At 40.0% G+C, this 22276-nt stretch overlaps 1 protein-coding gene across 2 annotated transcripts in view; it reads right to left on the bottom strand.

Annotated features, from left to right (window-relative positions):
- Window positions 1-264: 264 nt before the first annotated feature.
- Window positions 265-22276, bottom strand: part of LOC121520548 (HERV-H LTR-associating protein 1) — a 42887-nt gene continuing 20875 nt past the window's right edge. Inside the window, exons 10-16 of one of the 2 annotated variants that reach the window (XM_041804050.1) lie at window positions 20346-20423; window positions 19930-19959; window positions 19727-19816; window positions 17420-17950; window positions 4776-4932; window positions 4468-4550; window positions 265-599 (exon numbers count right to left, since the gene is read on the bottom strand). In XM_041804050.1, the coding sequence (XP_041659984.1) occupies window positions 556-599; window positions 4468-4550; window positions 4776-4932; window positions 17420-17950; window positions 19727-19816; window positions 19930-19959; window positions 20346-20423 (1013 nt within the window). In that variant the 3' untranslated portion in view covers window positions 265-555. Of the gene's footprint in view, window positions 600-4467; window positions 4551-4775; window positions 4933-14465; window positions 14602-17419; window positions 17951-19726; window positions 19817-19929; window positions 19960-20345; window positions 20424-22276 lie in introns of those variants that run through there. The other variant, XM_041804051.1, reaches the window with a different exon arrangement.

Raw genomic sequence — 22276 nt, 5'->3', positions numbered from 1 at the left:
TGCAAATCATGTCAGATGTTACAAACAGAGAGGGGTAGATCAGAAAAGGCTGCATTACATTGTGAATGCTGCACCAGAATTTTTAAGGGCTGCAAAGACATTTCAGAAAGAAACAAAAGCTGATTTTATCGCTAAAGGTCCCTTGCATCAAATATTTGAAGACACCCTGTCAGCTGATCAGAGAGTAAAGGATGGCACTGGGACAGCTGAGAGTATAAGCAAGATTTTTATTGACAAAGAAAAGTCTAAACCTGTTTCAAAATGATTCTGTTTTTTGTTTGTACTCCCCAGTCCCCAGAGGTCCTCTGTTTAAAACATGTAACTTCAGATATAGTCCAGAAGGGATTTACTATCCAGACCTTAAAGATAATCTCATTCAGTGATTTGTTTATTTTTCTTATCAGAGTGATCGTTCTAGTTTCCTTATATAAAAACTCAGTGTGACCGTCCAGGTTGTGGCACGTCTTTATAGACTTGTGCTCAGCTGTGGTTTGTGGTTTCAGTGTCTCCTTGGGATGATGAAGAGCTCTTTGTGTTGGTCCTCTTCCTCTCTGGTCACAGTTTATTGCACATCTTCATCAGGCATCTCTGTTTGAGATCTGAGGAGGGACAAGGAGGGAACAATCAGGCTACTGACACCAGAGACACTCCTCTGTTCTACTGAGGGGTTTCAATGCTCATCTTTGGAATTAGGATAAAGAAACACAGTCTTTACAGAGAAACAGATCAGCTGTAACCCAAAGATGGTTGTATCGTTTGCTTATCTGACTTTTTGCCGTCACATTGATGAAGATGATGACAATAATCATGAAATACTTCAGTTTTGTTTTAGAACAGGAACCTTCTCTTCCAACAGATTTTATCTGAAAATCTTGGGAGTAAAGGCAGAAAATACAACCTACTGCTGAGCTGTAAAAGAAAGATGCCACTTTGTAAGGAGTGCAGTAACAAAACCCTTGCCCTGTCAATAATGGCCTCCTGAAACTAAACTGCTTTTAAAATGATGAGGATGACCTGGCGCTGTTACGCTGCCACGGAAATGCACCAAAAGAGAGAAGAAGACTGCCACAAACTTTCTTCTAGTTGCCCTCCTGATTGTTCTCAGCGTTGGATTTAAGAATATCTGGTGTATGTTGTTCTCAGTGGTGGTAAAAGAGCATCAGAGTTTGCTGTAAAAGCCATAATAGCTCAATAGTTTCTGCAGCATGAACACAACCCTGTAATCCACCATTGTTGTTTTGGTTCAATACGCGAATGCAGGGTGGCCTAAACTATGTGTGAAGTAATCGTTTCAAGAAAGATGCAGTTGGCTGTCCACACGGAGACAAAATGGTAAGTGTTTACAGATTAGTTTACTCTGGGACCCGTTTCACGCTGTTTCCGTGTGAATGAAATGCTGATACGACAAAAATCTTTTGTGTATACTCCTGAATTTGTCTCTGTGTGGGCCTTAAACACAGTCAGCCTTAGTTCATTTTCCTGGTTTAGAAGGCATATATAAGATAGCCAATACAACTATTTTCCCAACCATTTTTCCTGGAGTCCCCCGCTACATGTAGAACAGAGGAGTCCCCCAGGACCCAAAAGAGAAGAAAAAGTGACACACTGCCACCAAAAATAACAAAGATTTCAATTGTTTCACTGAAAAATACACTCAAAAAGGGCCAATACATGCTTTCTTATCAAAAGACCTTCGCATAAACAAACATTAACTGCTTTATCGTGGTTTTAGACAAAATTTGCTAATCTCATTTTGGCATCCTCAAAGCAGACAAGGCCTTGTGCCCCCCTGGGGGATCCTGGACCCCCAACATTGCTCACGTTTGATATTATCATCACGCCACGACTGAAGAAAGACCGCCTTAAAATGGTTAAAATCAAGTCTTATGACCACCTTACACCCTGAGACAATGGGAGCGAGCTGTGACTTTAGCAAGGCTCCTATGATTTTAATATGACTTTGGAATTTTGTCTGCGACTTTGAAATCAGAGGAAAAGTCGTTAGGTGTAAGGCCACCTTTAGTTTCAAAAGTAACAGTACCCAACACTGCTCACAAAGCTTCAATCTAAGAAGACTACGGCCAGTCTGGGATTGAACAGACCTGTAGGCATCATTTCAGGAAAATGAGGCTGTAGCTACAGAGGGGCGTTAGTTTTACTGCAAGCCAGCAAACAATGATGACTGCAGATGAGCTCAAAGGCAGGATGTACTGCCCTGTATTGGCATATAAAGTCATCGTAACAGTTCTGTACTTAGTTAAGCTGTGTCTTTAATTTTGACTTTTTTGGCCAACCAAGGCTACCGTAGTACAGTTTAGAGAGAAGCTGTGATGCAGAAAAGTATGTTTTTAAAATAAAAAAAAGCAACTGTGATTGCAATGCTAGTTTTTGTTAGCCCAAGAATTGGATTTTACTTATGTGTTAGCATCAAGCTAACAGACCTTTTCTGACTTTGTGTAAAATGAATGCAGATGGTACAGTAGAGACTGTGATTTGGCTGGCGACCAGTCCAGGGTGTACCCCGCGTCTCGACCAATGACAGCTGGACTAGGCTCCAGCCCTTTCTCCTTATTATCACATTAATGAAGTCGAAGAATAGCAGATCAGTCTCAGCTAGTCTTGATGGAAAATCCTTTGTCCAACCAGTCTGAGACAAGACCAAGACATTCAAAATGTGGTCTTGAGACCGGTGTCAAGACCAAGACCATTTTCAAGTACTACAACACTACTAACTGGTTTTAAAATGAGCTTTTTTGTGTGGAATCAATGATGCATTTTGCATATAGTTTTGATTGTAGTTGATATAAAGGCAACAGGTGGCTGGAAATGAGTTTGCTGTGCAAGTGTAGTTGAATGTGCATGCTGCAAGATCATAAATCTGATCAGTGAGGGTCCAACTCTCCATCACTGATTTTGTCCAAAATCTTTCATCTTTCAATGCAACCAAAGCCAGAGACCATTTAGTGGTTTAGCAGCCTCACTTTTATACATCATTTATATCTACATATAAAAATATCAGTCATTTAAGCTTGCTCCAGTAGATCATGTTCAGCCAGGCTTTAATGGCTGCAGCATAAAAACCTTCATGATGACATCTCTCTGTGTTTGCCACCAGCTCCAGTGAGGTACGTGAAGTCTTTTATAAGTTGTTTTTTCACCCTCACTGTCTACTATCTTGCTTTCAAATCAACACATACATCTAAAACCAAGTCTAACAATACACACTCAGAGGTAATTAAAGCCACAGGAAGGACCAGCATGATATCCTAACCCTGAATGATGGACGTGTGAACGTCTGGTACTAAGTCGTCTCACTGCGACCTCTGAGCCGTTAGCTCGGTGGATTGGTGGTTACGGCTCAGAGGCTCATGCAGAGCTGCGGCTCTAATGAGCTCTGATACCGACTCTTCAGCAGCATGGCTGACACGTCCTCATTGGTAGGTGAAGGATGAAGTGTGCTCTCCAATTATTTCAGGTTCGACAACTGTGTTAGTCAGCTGTGTTTCAAAAGATAGACAAGACAAGATATTACTTCCTCTTGAAAAAACAGACATCTTTGTTGTCTTATAACTCCAAAGCATTGAGTGATAAATCATTTCTGAACCATGAAATTCCTGTATTTATTACAGAGTATCTACAAAACTACCTCATCAAATTCAGAGAAATTTTATGAAAATAAAGGACACATTGATGCTAATCTAAGTAACTTATTTAAAGATCTATTTTTGGGTCTTTATTAGATAGTGGAAGACAGTGGATAGACTCGGAAACAGGGATGAGAGACAGGAGAGACATGCGGCAAAGGGCCACAGGCCAGATTTGAACCCGGGACTTATAAGTGACTTATTTAAGCATGAATCCATAAATAAAATCTCTCTTATCTTCCAACATCTACAACACACTTTGCACCTGATTCACCAAAGCATCACGCAGCTTTAGAGCTTTTAAACTGCATTAATGCATTTGACACAAAGTCACCAGTTAACATGGTCACACTTCAGACCATAACACTGGACTTTGATGTGAAACAGGCGGGACAGGCTGAGGAAGTCACGGCTCCATAGACAATGCATCTGTGATTGTGATGTGATCAACCTGCTACTGCTGTTTGAGTCCCTCTCTACCTGGATAGCCCACCTCTGTGCATGCCTACTTCTTTTGTTTTATAAGGTTATATAATCCCTTTACACTACTCATGATTGAAATAGCTAAGTTTGTGCATTGTTAGGAAAGTACTGAGAATTTTTACAGCCAGGGTACCTCATAAACCTGGATCGTTACAGTGTACTGATGAAATATCTGCCCTGAATCTCACTGCTCTGAAGTCTTAATAAATGAAAAGGCTCCAGCATTAGCAGAGCCCTGCAGGTGATAAAGATTAACTCCGGCAGAGCTTTCAAGGACGCCGAGTTCATCACCTCGGCTGTTATCGATCGATCGCTCCTGCCTTCCTCTACAGTCACTTACTTCTGGAGAAAGAGACTCTTCTGACCCGCCGACACACCTCAGACGTGTGTTTTTCATACCAGAGGTGGCTGTCATCACAGTATCTGTGGAACCAGAAGATTAACATCAGATGAACCTCAGATAACACAATCCTGCTTCAACAACACCACAACACTGTAGAAGTTAAAACTGTGAGACTCCTGCAAGAGCCAGTCTTTTTTCATTTATCAATCTTTATGACTTATTCCATCATCTTGTTTCCTCTGTCGTGATTTATAGCAGCAGTTTCATTAAAACCACAGAGCAGTGAAGTGTAATTTGTGACAAACCTTTTCATGCGTGTCTTGTGGCTGAACGGTCTGCAGAGGCACTGAGAGAAGAACTTGCAGAGCTCGAAGACACAGGACTGAAGCTTGTGAGCGCTGACGGTCGTCGTGCTGCCAAAGACCAAGACGTCAGTCCGATCCGGCCGTCTCCATGGACAACCTCTCAACAGACAGAGGGAGACGTCATGTTAGGCCTCCAGATCAGTGGTTTTCAAACTTTTTTTGCCCAAGGCACACCCAAGGTAAAGCCAAAGTCTCAAGGCACACCATATTTAAATTGATACCAAATAGACTTTTTAAATGATGTTACAGTCAAGGTGGCCTATAAGGAAGCTTTCTTGGGCCCATCCAACTGGGGGATCATGGAGATGTTAAAAGTGGGCCAAAGGTGGCAAAAATGGGTTACAAGTTACAAGCCATGAAAAAACATGGCAAAGTTGAGCAAAAAGTGGCAAAAGAAAGACATGGGCAAAAATTGGTTTAAAAAAAGTGGCCAAACAATGGGTTGAATTTGGCAAAAACTTGGTGAGAGTGTCAAAATAATGGCAAAATAGGTTACAACTGGCCTAAAGGGGTTAAATGTTGTAAAGAGGTGGAAAAAATGGGTTAAAGGTGATAAACAAGGGCTAACAAAAATGGCCAAACAAAGACAAAAGTGGGCAAAAATTGGCAGAAAGGCGGCAAAAATGCGCTGAAAGTGTCAAAAAGTTGGTAAAATAGATCACAATGGCAGAAAAGTGGCAAAAAGGGTTAAAGTTACTAAAAGGTGGTAAAGGGAGTCAAAAGTGATGGGAAAATGTCAAAAATGGCCAAACAACAAAATTGGGTGAAGTGGCAAAAAGGTAGCGAAAATGAGCTTAATGTGGCAAAAAGTTCCAAAAAGTGGTAAAAATAGGTCTAAAGTTGTAGTAAGAAGTGGCAAAAATGTTTTAAAAAGCAGCAAATGTTCAAGGTGTTAAAAGAAGTGGTAAAAATGGGTAGGAAAATGAGTTAACTTGGTTAAAAATAGCATGAATTAATAATTTCCATACCAATTCCAACCCAGAAAGAGCTTGCCATGCTTTTCAGCTCTTAATGAGGTAACTATTAGCCAGGATGCCAGCACCAATGCTACTGAGCTAACACACATACACTGATATCATCAATAAATCTCAACAGGGACAGTCACATTCTGTGGGTTTTTCAGGGGTCCAGCCAGATCTGTGGGCGCGATTGCATCTTTTTTGTCTCAGTCAGGAAGTCCTTAAACTAAGTTAAAAGAAGCTACATTAGTTCTCTCGCCCACAGTCTCATCAAAATAGATCTTATTTCAAGATTCAGTAACAAACTCAAGTTGCTTGATTGAAGAATTACACAAAAAGTATCAACAGAAAATATGATTGCTTGCTGTTCCACGTTTTTCTGTGTTATTTGCTTAAATCACTCACCGGATTGATCTTAGGTCTAGTTTTTACTTTACAGAAGCCTGAATTTCGAAAGATACTTCAATTGAAAAATATTGATGTAGAACTGAGATGGTTGAGAGATAACAGAGCATTATTTTAATCTTTATTCTTCCTTTTGTCTTTTGGGTTGTCTTGTCTTCATTTGGCATTCAGAAAATATTTTTTGTATGATGATTGCCATTTGCTCTGAGGTGTTAAAGTTCTGTTAAAATGTCTTTGAGCCATGAAAAGGTGTTGAATGTTGTCAGACTGATTCTGAGAATGTGCAGCGACCCTGACTCACTGTTGACTGTGCTGGCAGTTTAATAAAAGGTGACAGTTATCATACTTGCCATCCTGGTTGTGATTTCAGTAGGAACATTCAGATGTATGGTCTAAAAATATGGACTGGTTTGACCCGCCTTTAACCTTTTCACCCCAGGGACGTAAACATCCATGCAGGAGAACTACGGAAGGAAGTTGTGGTCAGACATATTATTTTTTAACGCTTTAAGCTTTCCAGATTATTCACAAGCATTTACGCATTTATATTAACAGGCCTAATTTAAATACATCGCTGTGTTGAGAGAACGAGCTGCAATTGGCTGTGGAAGCTGGGAGGCGATAACTGTGATCAGCTGATCACAGCTGGGTGTATGACTACCATGTCCTACATGAGCGAACATTTCATTTACCCTCTGATGATCACAGATTAATGACTTTGTTGATTCTGCCAGAGACCAACCCCATCTTCATTAGAAATATAAAATAAAACCGACGATGATGATTAAGAAGTTGCTAACAAATCATCCTCAGTGGTTTCAGCTTAAGCCTGTGCAGCACTTTGGTTCACTGAGGTTGTGCTAAACCAATAAACCTTTCACTGGATTCAATCTCTCTAAAATTATTTTACATTATGTAGTCTCAGTACAGGAATAATTAGTGCTGATGTAGTCGGATCATTAATAATGCATTGCAAGTTAATCAGCATGAAAATGCATTTTCAAAGACTAGTACAACTTCTGCAGCTATTGTCCATTTTGCATTATTTATGGTTTTAATAATTACAGTAAAACATGTTTATATCATACTTTGCATGTTTGGATGAATTAAGAAACGGCCTCTTTACACTGCAGTTCTATTTCAGTGAACAATCCAATTTTCAACCTAAAAATTCATTCAGTTCTTGTCCTTGGCATCTTTTCCACTTAAATAGAGATACTGACAACATGCTTCATCCAGTCCACCATACAACGAAATCATTGATTGACCACAATCAGAATACTTTTTGCAACGAGGCTTACTGAAATGGCTCAATTAAATACAGTACATCCAAACAGCAGACATCTATAGCACAGTTGAGCTGTGGACCTGCACCTGTGCACCAACTCTGCAACAGTCCTGGAGACCAAAATCATTTAGAATGCATGACCATGGTGCACGATTTATGTGCTCACGCTGTACAGTCTGATGGTCGAACATAACCTGAGGGCTCACACTGTACAAGGGACGATGGGACAGGTTGGGACAAATATCAATGAAGTTTCCTTTGAAAAGTCTCACAGATGGAGGTTGTAGTCAGAGCTATTGACTTGTTCATGCTAAATAGCTACAGTGATTAAAAACTTATCATCTCACCTACACAGATGCAGCATGGCAGCAAACACAACAAGCAGCTAAATAATAACAAATATCCCATGTCAGGTGGAGATCCATAGTCATGTCTATTTCCTGCTCGTTTATTTCCTTTAACATAGTTAAGGAAGGCAAATCAAAAAGCATTCCACCTGTTTTTATGGTGATTTAAGACATTATATGACATTTTACAAAGAAAAAAATCTCCCCAGGGTCGGCGATTCTGCTGGTGGTCCTGCTTTCACTGTAGAACTACGAGCGGTCATATGACCAAAATATAAAACATGCCAGAATGGGCTGTGGTCAGCCATCATGTCCTGCATGACAAGCAACACACCAGCAGGCTAAAAATTGGTCCAACTTCAAGGGGGAGTCACACAACTCAAAATCCAGGTCTGATTCAGCTGAAATTCTCAGTGTTCATTCAGCTTTAAGGCTACTCTTTGGTAACACACAAATGCTACACAGTACTTTTGGGAATCAGGCCCATGAGTAACTCTGAATATTTCACTTTGCAATAGAAGAAGCTCAGTGTTAGCTCATGCAGGACACAGTAGTTATATGCCCAGATGACAGCTGATCACAATTAATGCCTCCCATCTCCCACAGCCAATCACAGCTTGTTCTCTCAACACAGAGGAGGATTTAAATGCTGATGCACCACACTGCTGCTGTTGCTGGCAAAGCTTAACCTCCTCCACCCCAGCCTCCTCCTTTATAGCATAAAGCTTGTTGCACCCCATAGTGAGATTCATGCTACTATGGATTAAATGCTTTTGACCTTATCTTTTTGTATTCAGTATGCATTGTCTTATATGTGTCCATCCATATGGGGGTCTCTATCTATGCACTCCCTTGAAAGTCAAAGTTTGCTGCTTGACTAACCCAGGAAACGTCTTTTAAGCAGAGCCATCTCCATAAAGCAAAGCTGTAGATCTATATTTTCAATAAAATGGTTAAATGTATGACAAGAGTGATCAAAAACTATTAAATCAAAGCTCCATGGAAAGGCATTACTGTCCCCACTCCCCTTTCCCTTACTGGTCTGCACTCACATTGCTCCAGGTCCAACTACACCTGAACATAGTTACAACATGAATACATCATCACATGCATGGCTTTGTGTAAAAGAACAGTTTCTGTCAGCACAGTGGGCAACATGACTGTAATTAAATGTACTCTGTGTGGATATGGCCCTCTATGACTCCTGGATCACTCTATTATGCCAGGAAGTGCATGGATTTGCATCACCTGTGCCAAGGCCAAGGCCATGTATAGAGCATTCACACATCAACAAACAGGACTGTCGGGGTCAAAAATGCTTATGCATGGTATGGATTTCCTACTGTGAATGCACCTTAGAGGACAACACAGCTGAAGTGCAGAATACACTGGCAATGCTGTGATGTTTTCAGTCTATTCACGCAAAAATGTCCTCCTCTGTACTTATTCTTTTCTTGTCATTATCAGGCAGTCACCTCTGGTTGATTTAGTAGTAATTGAGGGAGAAAAGGGGAGTCATTAAACATTTTATATATAGAGCAATAAAGCTGTCCAGGGCTGATGGATGGGCACCATACGTCTTTGCCCCAGGTGATGGGACTTCATGTCTGCTATGCACTTAACTGCCTTATGGAATTTTAACATGAGTAGTTTGACCTGAAATATTAACTTTGTTCTTAACCCAATTAATTAGTTTAAGCATCCACTCTTACCAAAGTAAGGCAGTCTCTACAGATTTATAATCTCTCAACAATTTGATATTTGCTAGCACTTAAGATCAAACCAACAGCCATTGATGATGGCATTTCTTTCTTTATTCTTCTTTCTTATTTTATCTTTTAATAATCTGTGTTTAATCTGATATGAATTAAGATGTGACTTTAATGTAGGGGAGGGGAAACCTCAAATCACCTCAAAAACCAACAGTTATGTCCATTGTAAAGCAAAAAGAAGGTAAAATACCATGACATAAAATGATCTGCAGCATGCACAGAGCAGACAGATTAACCTTCACTGGCACAACGGACAAAATCTTCTTCTGTGGTGTTTGTGGCAGACACATGGAGCCGGACGCCAAACGTTCCCTTTACTGCACACTAATGACTCTGACACTGTGCACAGGATGCTTCTACCTTCTGTTTGTTGCTAGGCAGATCTCAGTAGGGGAGCAGCAGCTGTCTTTACACTGAGCTGTTACTGCCATCTAGTGTTTGTAAGGAGAAATGTGCAGAGATGTTGGGTTTACCGGTGACTGTCTTTATAATTCTCACTTTTCTCTGCATCAGCCTTAACACAGTTTTTAGGGCATAAATACTGACTTTTTAAGAGACAAATAGAGACATTAATTTTTATTTTGCACCATATTCAACATGATACTGAGCAGTTCAATTTGCTTTTGCCCCAAGTTTAAAAACCACATTTCTGCTTTTCATGCAAAGTGCCTCCTGACTGTTGTTTACCACCACCAACCTATGGTTCCTGCTGGTCCTCAAAATGTCTTATAAAGTCATAAAATAGGGTTGCAGATGAAAAACAATCAGACCGTGCTATCTCTATCTCGTGCTTCTCCATTCTCTGAATGGAGAAGCCCCAAAACATCTTAAAAATGATTCAAATAAAGTCTTGGAGTAGACTTTTAACATTTAGGGATGTAAAATGACTTTGAAAAAAAACCCTTTTTTTAATGAGAGGTCTTTAATTTTAGTTGAAATTGAAGCCTAGCATTAGTTCATGCAAGATAGTCATACAGCCCACCTTGATCAGCTGACAGTGAGCTGATCACAATCATCGCCTCCCAGCCCCCGCAGCCAATCAAAGCTCAATCTCTCAACACAGCACTATTTAAATATGACGTATTACTCACTAATCCCTGCTTGCATCAATGCTGATGCACCACACTGCTGCTACTGGCAAACTTAACCTCCTCCACCCCAGCCTCTTCCTTTAAAGAATAAAGCTTGTTGCACCCTCGTATTCAAATACATGCTGCTAAGGATTAATTGCTTTCAGACTGACTGTATTGTATTCAGTACACATCCTCAAATGTAGCCATCTATGGGGGTTTCAAGCCATGTGCTTTCTGGAAAGTCAAAGCATGCTGCTTGACTAATCCAGGGAGCATCTCTAGAGCAGAGCAGGTACAACTGAATATCCACTTTTTAAATCTGGGACAAGGGGATGAAAGCTGCAGAGTCTCATCTCAGCACTGAAGCACCAGATGCAATACTAATGATGAAAATTCTTCAGGTGAGTCTCCAAAAGAATAAAGAATAGTCCTAAATGTGCAGCAACATTGCAGCCATTCCCTTCATTTTTAGGCGCAGATATTTACAGCCAATAGATCAGTTGTAAATCAGCAGAATTTTTTTCTGTCAAAACCAACTTTTAAGTTAATCACTGTTGATACCATGTGGATAATTGTTTTGAATCCTTATTTCGTTCCTTTCCTAGAGAGTTTCTGAACTCATCTGTTCACGAGTAACCCTGTAAGTATTTGAGTAACTGAATCATTAAACTGATTTCTAACCTGGAGCCTTGGCTTGTCCTTTGAGGGGTGCCAAAGCTCTCAGAATGTTGAAAAGCTTTGTTTGCTCTGGGGTTGTCAAATATAGATTTGCACATGCAATCTGTCATAGACAGGATCTCCAGTCAAAGCTGGGGGAGGAGGGTTTCTGGTTCAGGAACCTTAGAATTACATCTCTGCTTTTTGCAGATGATGCGGTTCTGCTGGCTCCCTCAGCTGGGGACCTCAAGCAGGCACTAGGATGGTTTTCAGCTGAGTGCGAAGCGGTCGGGTTGAGAGTCAGTACCTCCAAGGCTTAGGCCATGGTTCTCTGCCAGAAGACAATGGATTGCTCCCTCCGGGTGGGGAGTGAGTCTCTGCCTCAGGTGAAGGGGTCTTGTTCATGAGTGAGGGTTAAAGTGAGTGTGAGATTAATGGGCAGATTGGTGTGGGATCAGCTGTAGTGAGGGTGTTGTGCTGGTCCGTTGTTGTGAAGAGGGAGCTAAGCTGCAAGGCAAAGCTTCCAATTTACGGGTCGATCTCTCTCCCAGTCCTCACCTATGATCATGAACTCGGATTAATGACCAAAAGAATGAGATTGCGAGATACAACTGACTGAAATGAGTTTTTTTTGGAGGATGGCTGGGCTCAGCCTTAGATAGGTTGAGGAGTTCAGACATCTGCAGGGAACTAAGATTAGAGCCACAGCTCCTTCACATTAAAGGAAGGTTGAAGAGAAGTGGTTCAGGCATCTGATCAGGCTGCCTCCCTTTGGAGGTTTTCCACGCATGTTCAGCTGGGGGAGTGGGGGGCCTCGGTGCCTAGAAAGCACTGGAGAGATTACACATCCTGTCTGGTCTGGGAATGCCTTAGGATCCCCCAGAAGGAGATGGAAAGTGTCACTGGGGAGAAGGACGTCTGGGTTGACTTGCTCAACCTGCTACCACTGCGACCTAGCAGTAGAAGATGGATGAATGGACGTAATCCGACTACGGTATATTCATAAAGTACATTTAAGACAAGAAAAATTTGGAACCAACACTTAGCTTGACCAGGGGAAAGAACCAGTTTACAATGGGGCCTGTGCGCTTACGCTGGGGACTGCTTCCTTTCGTCTATGGCCGGGAGGGTATGGGAATGTACAACAACATGGAGACGTTCTGTTTTTTAAGAGTTGAACTTCAGCGTCCACAAGAATAAAGACGTGAAGTCATTTACGTTTCTCCTTGAATGTTACCGCTGTTCAACACAGTCATGACGAGCAACAAAAAGCTATTGGAACAGAGAGGTTTGGACTTTAAGGAGAGTTCAACACAACAGGATCTGCCATATCTGTTGTTGTTCTGGAGTTTGGTGTTAGTGTTGCTGGGAAAACACAGACAAGGTGACGTTTGTATTGATGAAATGAGATGACCGTCAGTGGAAAAGTGAACAGTTCTTTGTCAGTTCTTAAACTTAATGACTCCAGCTCCAGCCAAGTACCAGCACTGGAACTGGCTTGGTGGAAAAGGGGTTAGAGGGACCCTAAAATGGGGGAACCGGGCTTGTATTTGGTTTATCAGTTACAAGACGAGCCGTAGCAATCATTAAGCACATTACAGTAATCAACATGTGTAGTGATAAAAGCACACATGACTTTCTCAAAATCTTTGAAAGATAAAAAGGACTTAAACTTAAATTAAAGGTGATGGAAGAAGGTGGCTTTTTCAACTAAGCTTCTCTGCAGATGTATTTCAAGTTCTCAGCCTTTAAAGGAGCATAGACAAGGAGGAAAGGGCCGAACTAAGTTTGGAGTCCTGGGGTAAGAGAGGCTGAGGAGGAAGTGACGTCACTAAGTCTGGATGGAAAGCCTCCATCAGGCAGGTAAAACCTTAACCACTCTAACCTTTGACTCCCACCCAGTGCTCCAGATGAGAGATCTACATTTTATGGGTCTACAGCAGGCCTATTCACTTAGCAGCCCGGGGGCCACGTGCAGCCCAGAAACAACCCCCAAGTGGCCCAGCCTGTGGTCATGCCGTAGATGCAGAGGGCAGCCTGTTTTGCAAGCTTTCATAAATTCCCACAGCATTTAAGACTCAAATGCAACGCTCGTGTAGCCTTGCAAGAGTCTACCTACAATCTACAATCTACCTACAATGCACTGCATTGTTTGAAGCGTGGCTAGCAATGCTGACAGAAGCAGCCTCAAGATACGGGGTATAAAACATGTCCTTTTCAACTGTTGCTACAACTGTGCAAATGTAGTTTTTATGCCCTTAAAGATATCCCTCGGTAAGATGCAACCACAATTATTTACAGAATTTCATCTTATTTTTTCATCCTCTTTAACTTATTTTTATTCAAGTGAAAAAAACATTTCTACTACCTCAGGTTATGTTCAAACACTACTCTGTTGTTGTGTTTTTATGCACTTTTTGACGTGCTTTTGTCATTTTGCCAAATTTAAAAGGGGGATCTGTATTGATCTGTATTGGTTGAAATTTGACATTACCAGCTGCTTACTGGGTGCCAAACATGTCTGGCCCAGCTACATTTATTTATTTTTAAATTTGCCGCAGCTGAATTAGTGATTGAACAGCCCTGGTCTGCAGTGTTAAAAACAACCATGAGATCTAAAAGCATAAGAAAACAGAATCCCTAGAATCAGTAGATGATAAACTATCATCAAATTGCTGGTTCAGTGCTATGTAGAGCCTTAAAACTAGAACAGAACATCTAAAGGATGCCTTTTGTGTCTAAAAACATTTGTAAATGAAAACAGTTTCAGATTTTAGAGGGAAAGTTGAGCATTTATTAATGCTTTGTTACTGTTTCACTCATGCTGATTTTTTTTCCTTTTCAGGCATTATAAATAAAATTCAACTTTTTACCATCAGGGTAGAATAAAAACTGACACCTTTTACAGCTTTTCTCATGCATGTTTGATTGAATTCCTGAGGTTTGCATCTTTTTAGATGTATTTTTTCTGTCCCACAGCTTGTATTGTCCATTTTTCTGCTTCATCACCAACTGTTGTCTCTCCTCCTCCTCGTCCTGCAGCAGACGGATAATTGCCAAATATCTGGCCTGAATGTCCTTTTTAACCTTTGCAGCTTTAAACCGCCACAGCTTCCACACAAAGACGAGCTGCTTCTGTGTTTCCATGGTTGCTATCTTTGCCTCCTGCATGACTCCCCCATCTCTCTCTCTGTTTCCTGTAGTCTCAGATACACACATATAGAGAACACCTCTTTCTGAGCCAAAATGGAATCTGGAGCTGTCACTGCGTGCAGAAACGACAATGAATGGATGTGATGTTATTGCAGTTATTTTCTGAGAGCAGGTCGGCTGTCAGAGTCAAAATGTTCCTGCACAGAGGAGCAGAGCGGACGCTAACACGTTTATTTGTCATTGATACTTAAACCTGGGCTGAATGTCTCTTTAATGGCACCTATGAGACCAAGGTTACTATTTTTCTCTATGTGTTGAAGGAAACTGAGCACTTAATGTCCCTACCAATCAAAATCACAAAAAAGGCTGTTAAACCAAAGCTTTGGCGGACTACACACTAGAGGATTTATCTTGACTGATGATTAAAGTTGGGATGCTTTATAGAAATGTAAATAAAAACAGAATCAAATTATTTTCAAATCTCATAAGCCCACATTGTTTTCATGACAGAACATAAAAAACATAATAGATGTTAAAAATGAGACATTTTAACATTTCATGAAAATTGTATTCACTCAGTTTGAATTTGAGGTCAGGCCATGTTTACCATTGTGTAGCATCTCCTCTTATTTAAACAGTCTGTAAACATGTGGGACATGAAGAGACTACTTGCTGCAGTTTTGGGAAAGGCATGCTGTCCCATTCTTGTCTGATGTAGAATTCTACCTGCTCAACAGTCCTGGGTCTTCCTTGCCAGATTTTTTTTGTTTTATGATGCTCCAAATGTTTTCTTCTGGGGAAAGGTCTGGACCGTGGGCAGAGTGGGTGGATGGCTCATGGGGCTTTAGCCCTGAATGCTTTCTAAAAAGCCCCGAATCTTTCAGGTTGGTTTTAAGTATGTTGCTTAAGGCCTTTCTGATCACACCATGGAAATGTCATTTTTAAAGCAATTTTAAAAATCAGATCTTTTTTTACTTTTAAGTATGTATGTAGGAGGAGTATAAGGGACATTTAAAAAAAATATATATATATATTTTTTTTAATTCTTGGAAAAATGACAGAATTCTAAATTTTTCGTAGAATATTGACTAGAATTTTAAAAATGCATGCCAACTTTTAATGGCCCTAACACTCTTTCGTATCTATACACTAACTGCAGTGTAAAAAATACTTTTGAAATTGTTCTAAAAATACAATTTTCAGCATTTTTGTGAATAAATTAATATCACCAACCACAATTGTGGCCTTTTATGTGCCCTGTTTGAAAATGCAGAGCTTAAATTGTAAACTTTTTCACAAAATTCCTACCCTACCACTGCAATGTTACTTAAAATATCAAAATTTCAGACATTTTTCGGAGGGGAAGTGAAAATTATTGGACACTAGCATGGTGCATGATGATTTTAGAATGATAATGGCACTTTAGCTCAGTTAGGTTAAGAAAAAAATTATGTCATCAACTGAGCATCTTTTTAGGTTGAGCAACATTTTTTTTGCCTAAATGTTGCATAGATTTGTCTGTATGTTTTTTAAGGTTTATTCTGGGCATTTTCGTGCCTTTATTTAATAGAGGAGGACAGTGGATAGAGTCTGAAACAGGGACGAGAGCGGGGGAAGGACATGTGGGAAAAGGGCCTCAGGCCGGATTCCAACCCGGGCCGTCCGCGTACATGGGGCGCGCCTTAACTACTCGGTCACCTGCACCCTCATTTGTTGGCATTTTGAATTTAAATTTTTATTCAAAAGTGTGCGAAAATAGTGCATTAAACAGTCCAATACAGAAAAAAGTTCTAGTGAAGTGCCCACCCCTCTGCAATCTTTTGTTTGGGCTTAGCCCTAAATTTCAAACATGCCCGGCTCCTCCCCTGGTCTGGACTGCAGGCAGGCCAGTTCAGGACCTGGACTCTTCTATTGTGAAGCCATGCTGCTGTGATGGATGTGGTATGTGGTTTAGCACTAAACGAGACGTCTGGATGGGAGAAAATGTGACTCTAAAACCTAAATCTACTTATCAGCATTGATAGTGTCTTTACAGATGTGTAAGCTGCCAACGCCATGGGCACTAATGCAACCCCATACCATCAGAGATGCAGGCTTTAGAACTGTGTGTTGATAACAACCTGGATGGTCTCTCCTCTGTAGTCTGCAGGACATGACTTCTGCAGTCTCCAAAAAGAATTTCAAATTTTGATTCATCTGACCACAGAACAGTTTTCTTTTCTTCCTCAGTACATTTTAAATGAGCTTTGACCCAGAGAAGACAGACATTTTTAGATGGTGATCACTTATGATACAGCTTCAACTTGCATTTGTGGATGGAACGACCAACTGTGTTGACAGAATGATTTCTGGTAGTGTTCATGAGCCCATGCAATGATTTCCTGTAAAGACTCGTGCCTGTTTAATGCAGGGCCGTCTGAGGACCAGAAGACTAGGAGCATCCACTATCAATCTTTGCCTTGTCCCTTACTCACAGATATTTTTCCAGATTCTCTGAATCTTTTGATGATATTATGGACTGTAAATGGTGGGATATTAGAAGTCTTTGCAAGGTTTTGTCGAGGAATACTTTTCTGGAATTGTTCCACAAATTTTAGATCTAGTTTTTCTTACAGATTGGTGAACCTCTGCCCATCTTTATTTCTGAGCCCCTCTAAAATGCTCCTTTTACACTCTGCCATGTTACTGGCCTGTTGCCAGTTAACTTTTTTGAGATGCATTGCTGCCATCAAATTGAAAATGAGCAAATATTTTTCATAATATGGTAAAATGTCTCATCTGATATGTTGTTTATGCTCTATTGTGACTAAAATATAGGTTAATGAGATTTGGAAATTCTGGGGTTTTTTTTATACTTTCTACAGAGCGCACCAACTTTTTTGGAAGTGGAGTTATACATCTAGCATAGATTTGTATGTAAGAGTTATTACCTGGTTTTTCAATTTCTGTAGACTTGCTGGGAGTTGTAGTTCTCTTGCTTAGAGGCTCTGTAGTCCTTTTTGCCAGCGTGGGTCCTGCTGTCGGACTTGCAGATGAGAGTCTTATTGGAAAAGCTGTAGAGGTCATGAGCTGGGTCGTTGTTGGATGCTCTGAGTCTGACGTTAGCAGGGCTGGACTAATTTCTGGTGAGGATGTTGTCAGTTCAGCTAAAGCAGTGGTTGTCTGTGTTGTAGCTGTGGTTGGAGAAGGAGGAGCAGTTGTAACTTCTTGGGTTGTAGTCGGTTGCATTGATGTGACTGCTTGTAAAGTTGTCATAAATGTGGATTTGTCTGTATCCTTTGCTTGTGCTGTCGTTGCTGCTTGTGTTACGTCCTGTGTGGTCTCTCTTTGTGTAGTTTGTGTTGTTGTGTCCCATCTGTCCACTGTAGTTTGTCTTTGGGGTGCTATTGGAGCAGCTTGTGGAGATGTTGTGGTCATCTTTGTTGTTGGATCAGCGGTTTCCTCCACTGTTGGAGATGAAACTGATGAATGAAACACAAAAAAAGGACATGTCTAGTGGGGTTTTGGTGCAATAATTCAAAGCAGTTCCTGTCTGCAGGGACACAGAGGGCCACACCACAGGCTCTCCTTCTCCTCCTGCATGATCTGTGCAGAGGCGAGCTGCACATGTTGACAAAGCAGAATGATATGATGGAACAGCCTGCCACTGGTTGTCACAGCCCATCTCAAGGCAAATGTAGGGGTTAGCATTAGCCACTAGTGAGAAATGGTTAAAAAAACTGATTCAAAAAATGGATAAAAAGGACATTCAGTATCTGAGTTACTGGTGTGGATTTAATCTTTAAAGGTCCTGGAAGGTCACCCAAGTTCCAGGCTGACTAGTTCAGCTTCTGTAAGGGCTACAAAGGCATGGACAGCATCACTGGAATGGCAAACAGCAGGCCTACGAAGTAAGAGGCTACGATTTATGGTTAAAAAATTATTTAAGTTTTTATAAACTGCATTACTTCCTGTCATATACAACAAACTGGTCACTGAGATTTAACTGAATACATTGTGGAGGTCAAAGGTCAAGTCACTGTGACCATTCCAAATTTGGCCCAAATCTTCACTTGGGCAAGAAGGTGAACTTACTTGATTTTGGAGGTCCACTGTCATTATCTATGCATCACTATGGCACACATGCAGATATCTGACTTTGAAATCCAGAGTTTATGACATAACATGCATCCACACCTGGGGTGGACAACTGGCGGCCCAGGGGCCACATGTGGCCCTCTACCCCACTCAGTTCAGCCCCAAAGTTAATTTGAAGCAACTATAATAATAAACTTTAAGAAAAAAGGGCAATAATTGCAATGAAAACATGAAAACAGAAACATTTCTCTTATAGTTTTTCACTACTGGTACATGGCCAGTGCTATTATCTAGTTTTTTTTATTTGTTTCACCAAAAAAAACTGAAACTTTTTTCCTTTTGATTTTTTTTCTAATATTTATATTTCATTCTTACCTATTTTTTTCATTTGTATTTATTTTAAATTATTTTACACTTATTTTCAAAATATATTTGTAGTTTCTATTTGTTCAGAAAATTATTGATTCTTATTAGATTATGTTATTTCATTTCAATTTTATTTATCCAATTTAAACAATTTTAATTTATTCAGATTTTATTTAATATGTTTTTTAAATACATGCAAGTAAAATAATAAGTAACTATCATGTTCACTGCATTTAAAAAAACAACTTGAAACTAATTTAATTCAGTGTTCCTCATTAGATCAACTATTTGCATTTACACTTGAGTACAAAAAGATAAATGTTGGCATAATAAATGGTCATGGAAGCAACGCATTCTTCCGTTCATTGAATTATTAATCACATGGTTTAAATGAAGAAAATCCAATCATTTGTAACAATTCTGCCCTTTGGTATTGGCAATAAAATGAATGCAGCCCTCTTGGTCACCACAGGTGCCCATCCCTGATCTACACCATAGGAGGTGGAAGTTTGAGTTTGACAAAAACATGACACATATAAGAAGGAACAAAAGATGCAGGCCATGGTCTTAAATAATCCGTTTCTCTTGCACCTTACAAAAGTCCAAACACAGTACATCAACATCTCATATGGTACCTTTTAATCAGACATGTGTAGCTACGCAGCAGGTGTAATAACCAGCACTAAGCATTAAAAGCAACCCCGTAACTCGTCTGCAGTTGCCAGATTAACTCAAACAAGCCAACGCTTGGATGAAACGAACCAAACATGCACAGGCCTCCTGCAGAGACTTACCATGTGCCGTGGAGTGGACTCTGCTGGTTAACATGGAGCTCATCCCAGATGGAGAGACGTGACTCAGATTCGTGGGCAGTTGATGCCATTCTGAGGTTTTAAATAGATGATTGGACACAAAGAATCAAATGCCTCTTTAGTTTTTCTCAAAAGATGACAACAGATGCTTGAGCGAGCTTTCATAACGATGCTGGATTACTCACCCACGGGGAGCCGGATGGAGGAGACGTTACCTAGAAGAGAAAAGAGGAGAAAACGTGATGGACCGAAGAGGTTTACAGCTTAAATACTCCAAGTAGTACATGTTTTAAAGCATACCTTATTTTCATATGATTTACTCACTTTATTCTCTAATTCTTTAGTAAATACTATGTATATCAATGTTTATTCTTTTCACTCACAAACAAGGAGCCACAGACCCTAGGATTTTCACTGACAACAGTTTAAGAGCTGTTTTATGATCATTAGTTTCCTTTATCTCCAGTTAATGCAAAAAAAAAAAAAATCTATGTATCTTTGCATCTCAGAGTGAATTAAAGACTTAAGCCCTGCATCAATACTGCCCCCTAGTGGCTCTCTTATTTTTCCTTGCATAAGCAGCTTTGCATTTATAGCAAACCTCTCTGTCCTTCAATGATGGTCTGGTTAAACAGAGGAGTGATGGAGTCGACCCTCCACAGCTCTGGCACCTCTCTGCCTGAACAAAACACACACACACATCAAAACACACACATCAAAACACACACAATGACTGTCAGAGCCAATATTCAGTTGTTAACCCAGCATCTCTTCTGTCTTTTTAAGCTACTCACATTATGAAGGAAGTTTATGTTTTACTGAAATCAGCTAGTTGACCCTGTTAGAGATTCTTCTTTAAATTATTACTTTGATTCTGTGGGAGAGCTTTCTAGAAGCCCGCCTCACTGGGAGAACATGGAGGTCAGCAAAATCGTGGTCCACTAAAGTTAAGCTGGGATATCCATTTTTATTGTAACCTGAATAATAGCCACTCTTTTTTAATCAGTTTGTGCTGTAGTATGTAGCTATCTTAAAAATGTTAATCCATTCTCTTTAAATCAGAAATAATAAGAACTGAAAATGCTATAATGGGTAAGAATGGGAAAAACTGGAGGAAAAGGTGGTGAAATGCAATGTTAAAAGTAGAAAAAATAGATAAAAGTGGAATAAAATAGGGAAAAAGTCGTAGGAATGGGTTAAAGTGGCAAAAACTAGCAAATAAAGTGGTAAAAGATGAATTAAAGAGGCAGAACTGAGTTTACAGTGGCAAAAATGGACAGAAGAGGTGGTAAAATGGGATTTAGTGGAGAAAAAGTGGTTTATACTGGAAAAACTCATTGACTGAGGCAGAAGATAGGTGGAAACTGGTTAAACTGGCAACAATAGGCATTACAAACAGTGAAATGTTACAAAAAAGACTTAAAAGAGGTTAATGGCGACAAAAAAAGGGTCAACAGAGGCATCAATGGGTGGAAAATGGAAAGAAATTGTTTAGAAGCAGCAAAACAGGCAGAAAAAAGTGGTGGACAGGGTTTAAACTGACAAAATGTCTTAGAAGACGAAGAAATGAACAGAAGAGGTGGTGACGTTGGATTAAAGTGGCAAAAATATGTTAAAAATGCCAAAAATGGTGGGGAAAAGTGATGAAAACAGGTTAAATGTGGCAAAGCTGATCTAAAGTGGCAACAACGGGATAAAAAGAGGCAAAAATGGTCACATATTATGCAAAATTAATGAAAATTGGGAAAAATTGTGGCAAAATTTGGTGGGAAAAGTGCAACATTGGAACCCAAAAAACAGTTTGACACACTTTTCATCTCCAAAAACTGATGAAACTGTTATTCAGGACGCTAACACCAATGCTACTGATTAAACACACATGCACTGATACTATCAATAACTCACAGCTGGGCAGGGGTCGTTCTCTGGGTTTGTCAGGGGCCAAACCAACTCTGTGTGCAGACTTATTATTTACAGATGGTTTATTTACTTTGAATTCAGCATAAATATCACTAAACGACCATGTTATTATCTTACATTTAACTAATTTCATGCATATATTTTTTATAAAATTGGTAAAATATACAATTTAAATTCATTTTAAAAACATTCTTTATGTTTTTAAGGCATCTAGTGACCCCCTCTCAGTGCCTCGCAACCCCTAAGGGGTTCTCGACCCCCAGGTTGAGAACCACTGATTCTAAACATGATGTAAGAGGATTTCCTACTTTTCAGTTACTGTCACTGAATCTGGCTGACTTTGGGTGGTCTTAATGTTCAAGATAAAATTGATCGTTTCAAGTCAAGTTAAACCATAAAATATACAAATGATTACTCTAAAAATGTAGTTCCACTTTTTGAAAACTTAACATTTTGAGTATTTTTAACATGCTTGGTTTTACAGTGCAGGGAACACTAACTGAAAAACAAAGGGTCAAATTGTACTCAAACGAAAAAGTAAATTTAAAAAAAACTTTTTTTAAAACACGTTTGCCTCTCTGTTGTTAAGGTGGTCTAAGTGAGAAGTTCAGT

The sequence above is a fragment of the Cheilinus undulatus genome, linkage group 13 (genome assembly GCF_018320785.1).
Source record: "Cheilinus undulatus linkage group 13, ASM1832078v1, whole genome shotgun sequence".
NCBI lineage: Eukaryota > Metazoa > Chordata > Actinopteri > Labriformes > Labridae > Cheilinus > Cheilinus undulatus.
This window is presented reverse-complemented; position numbering and strand designations above follow the sequence as displayed.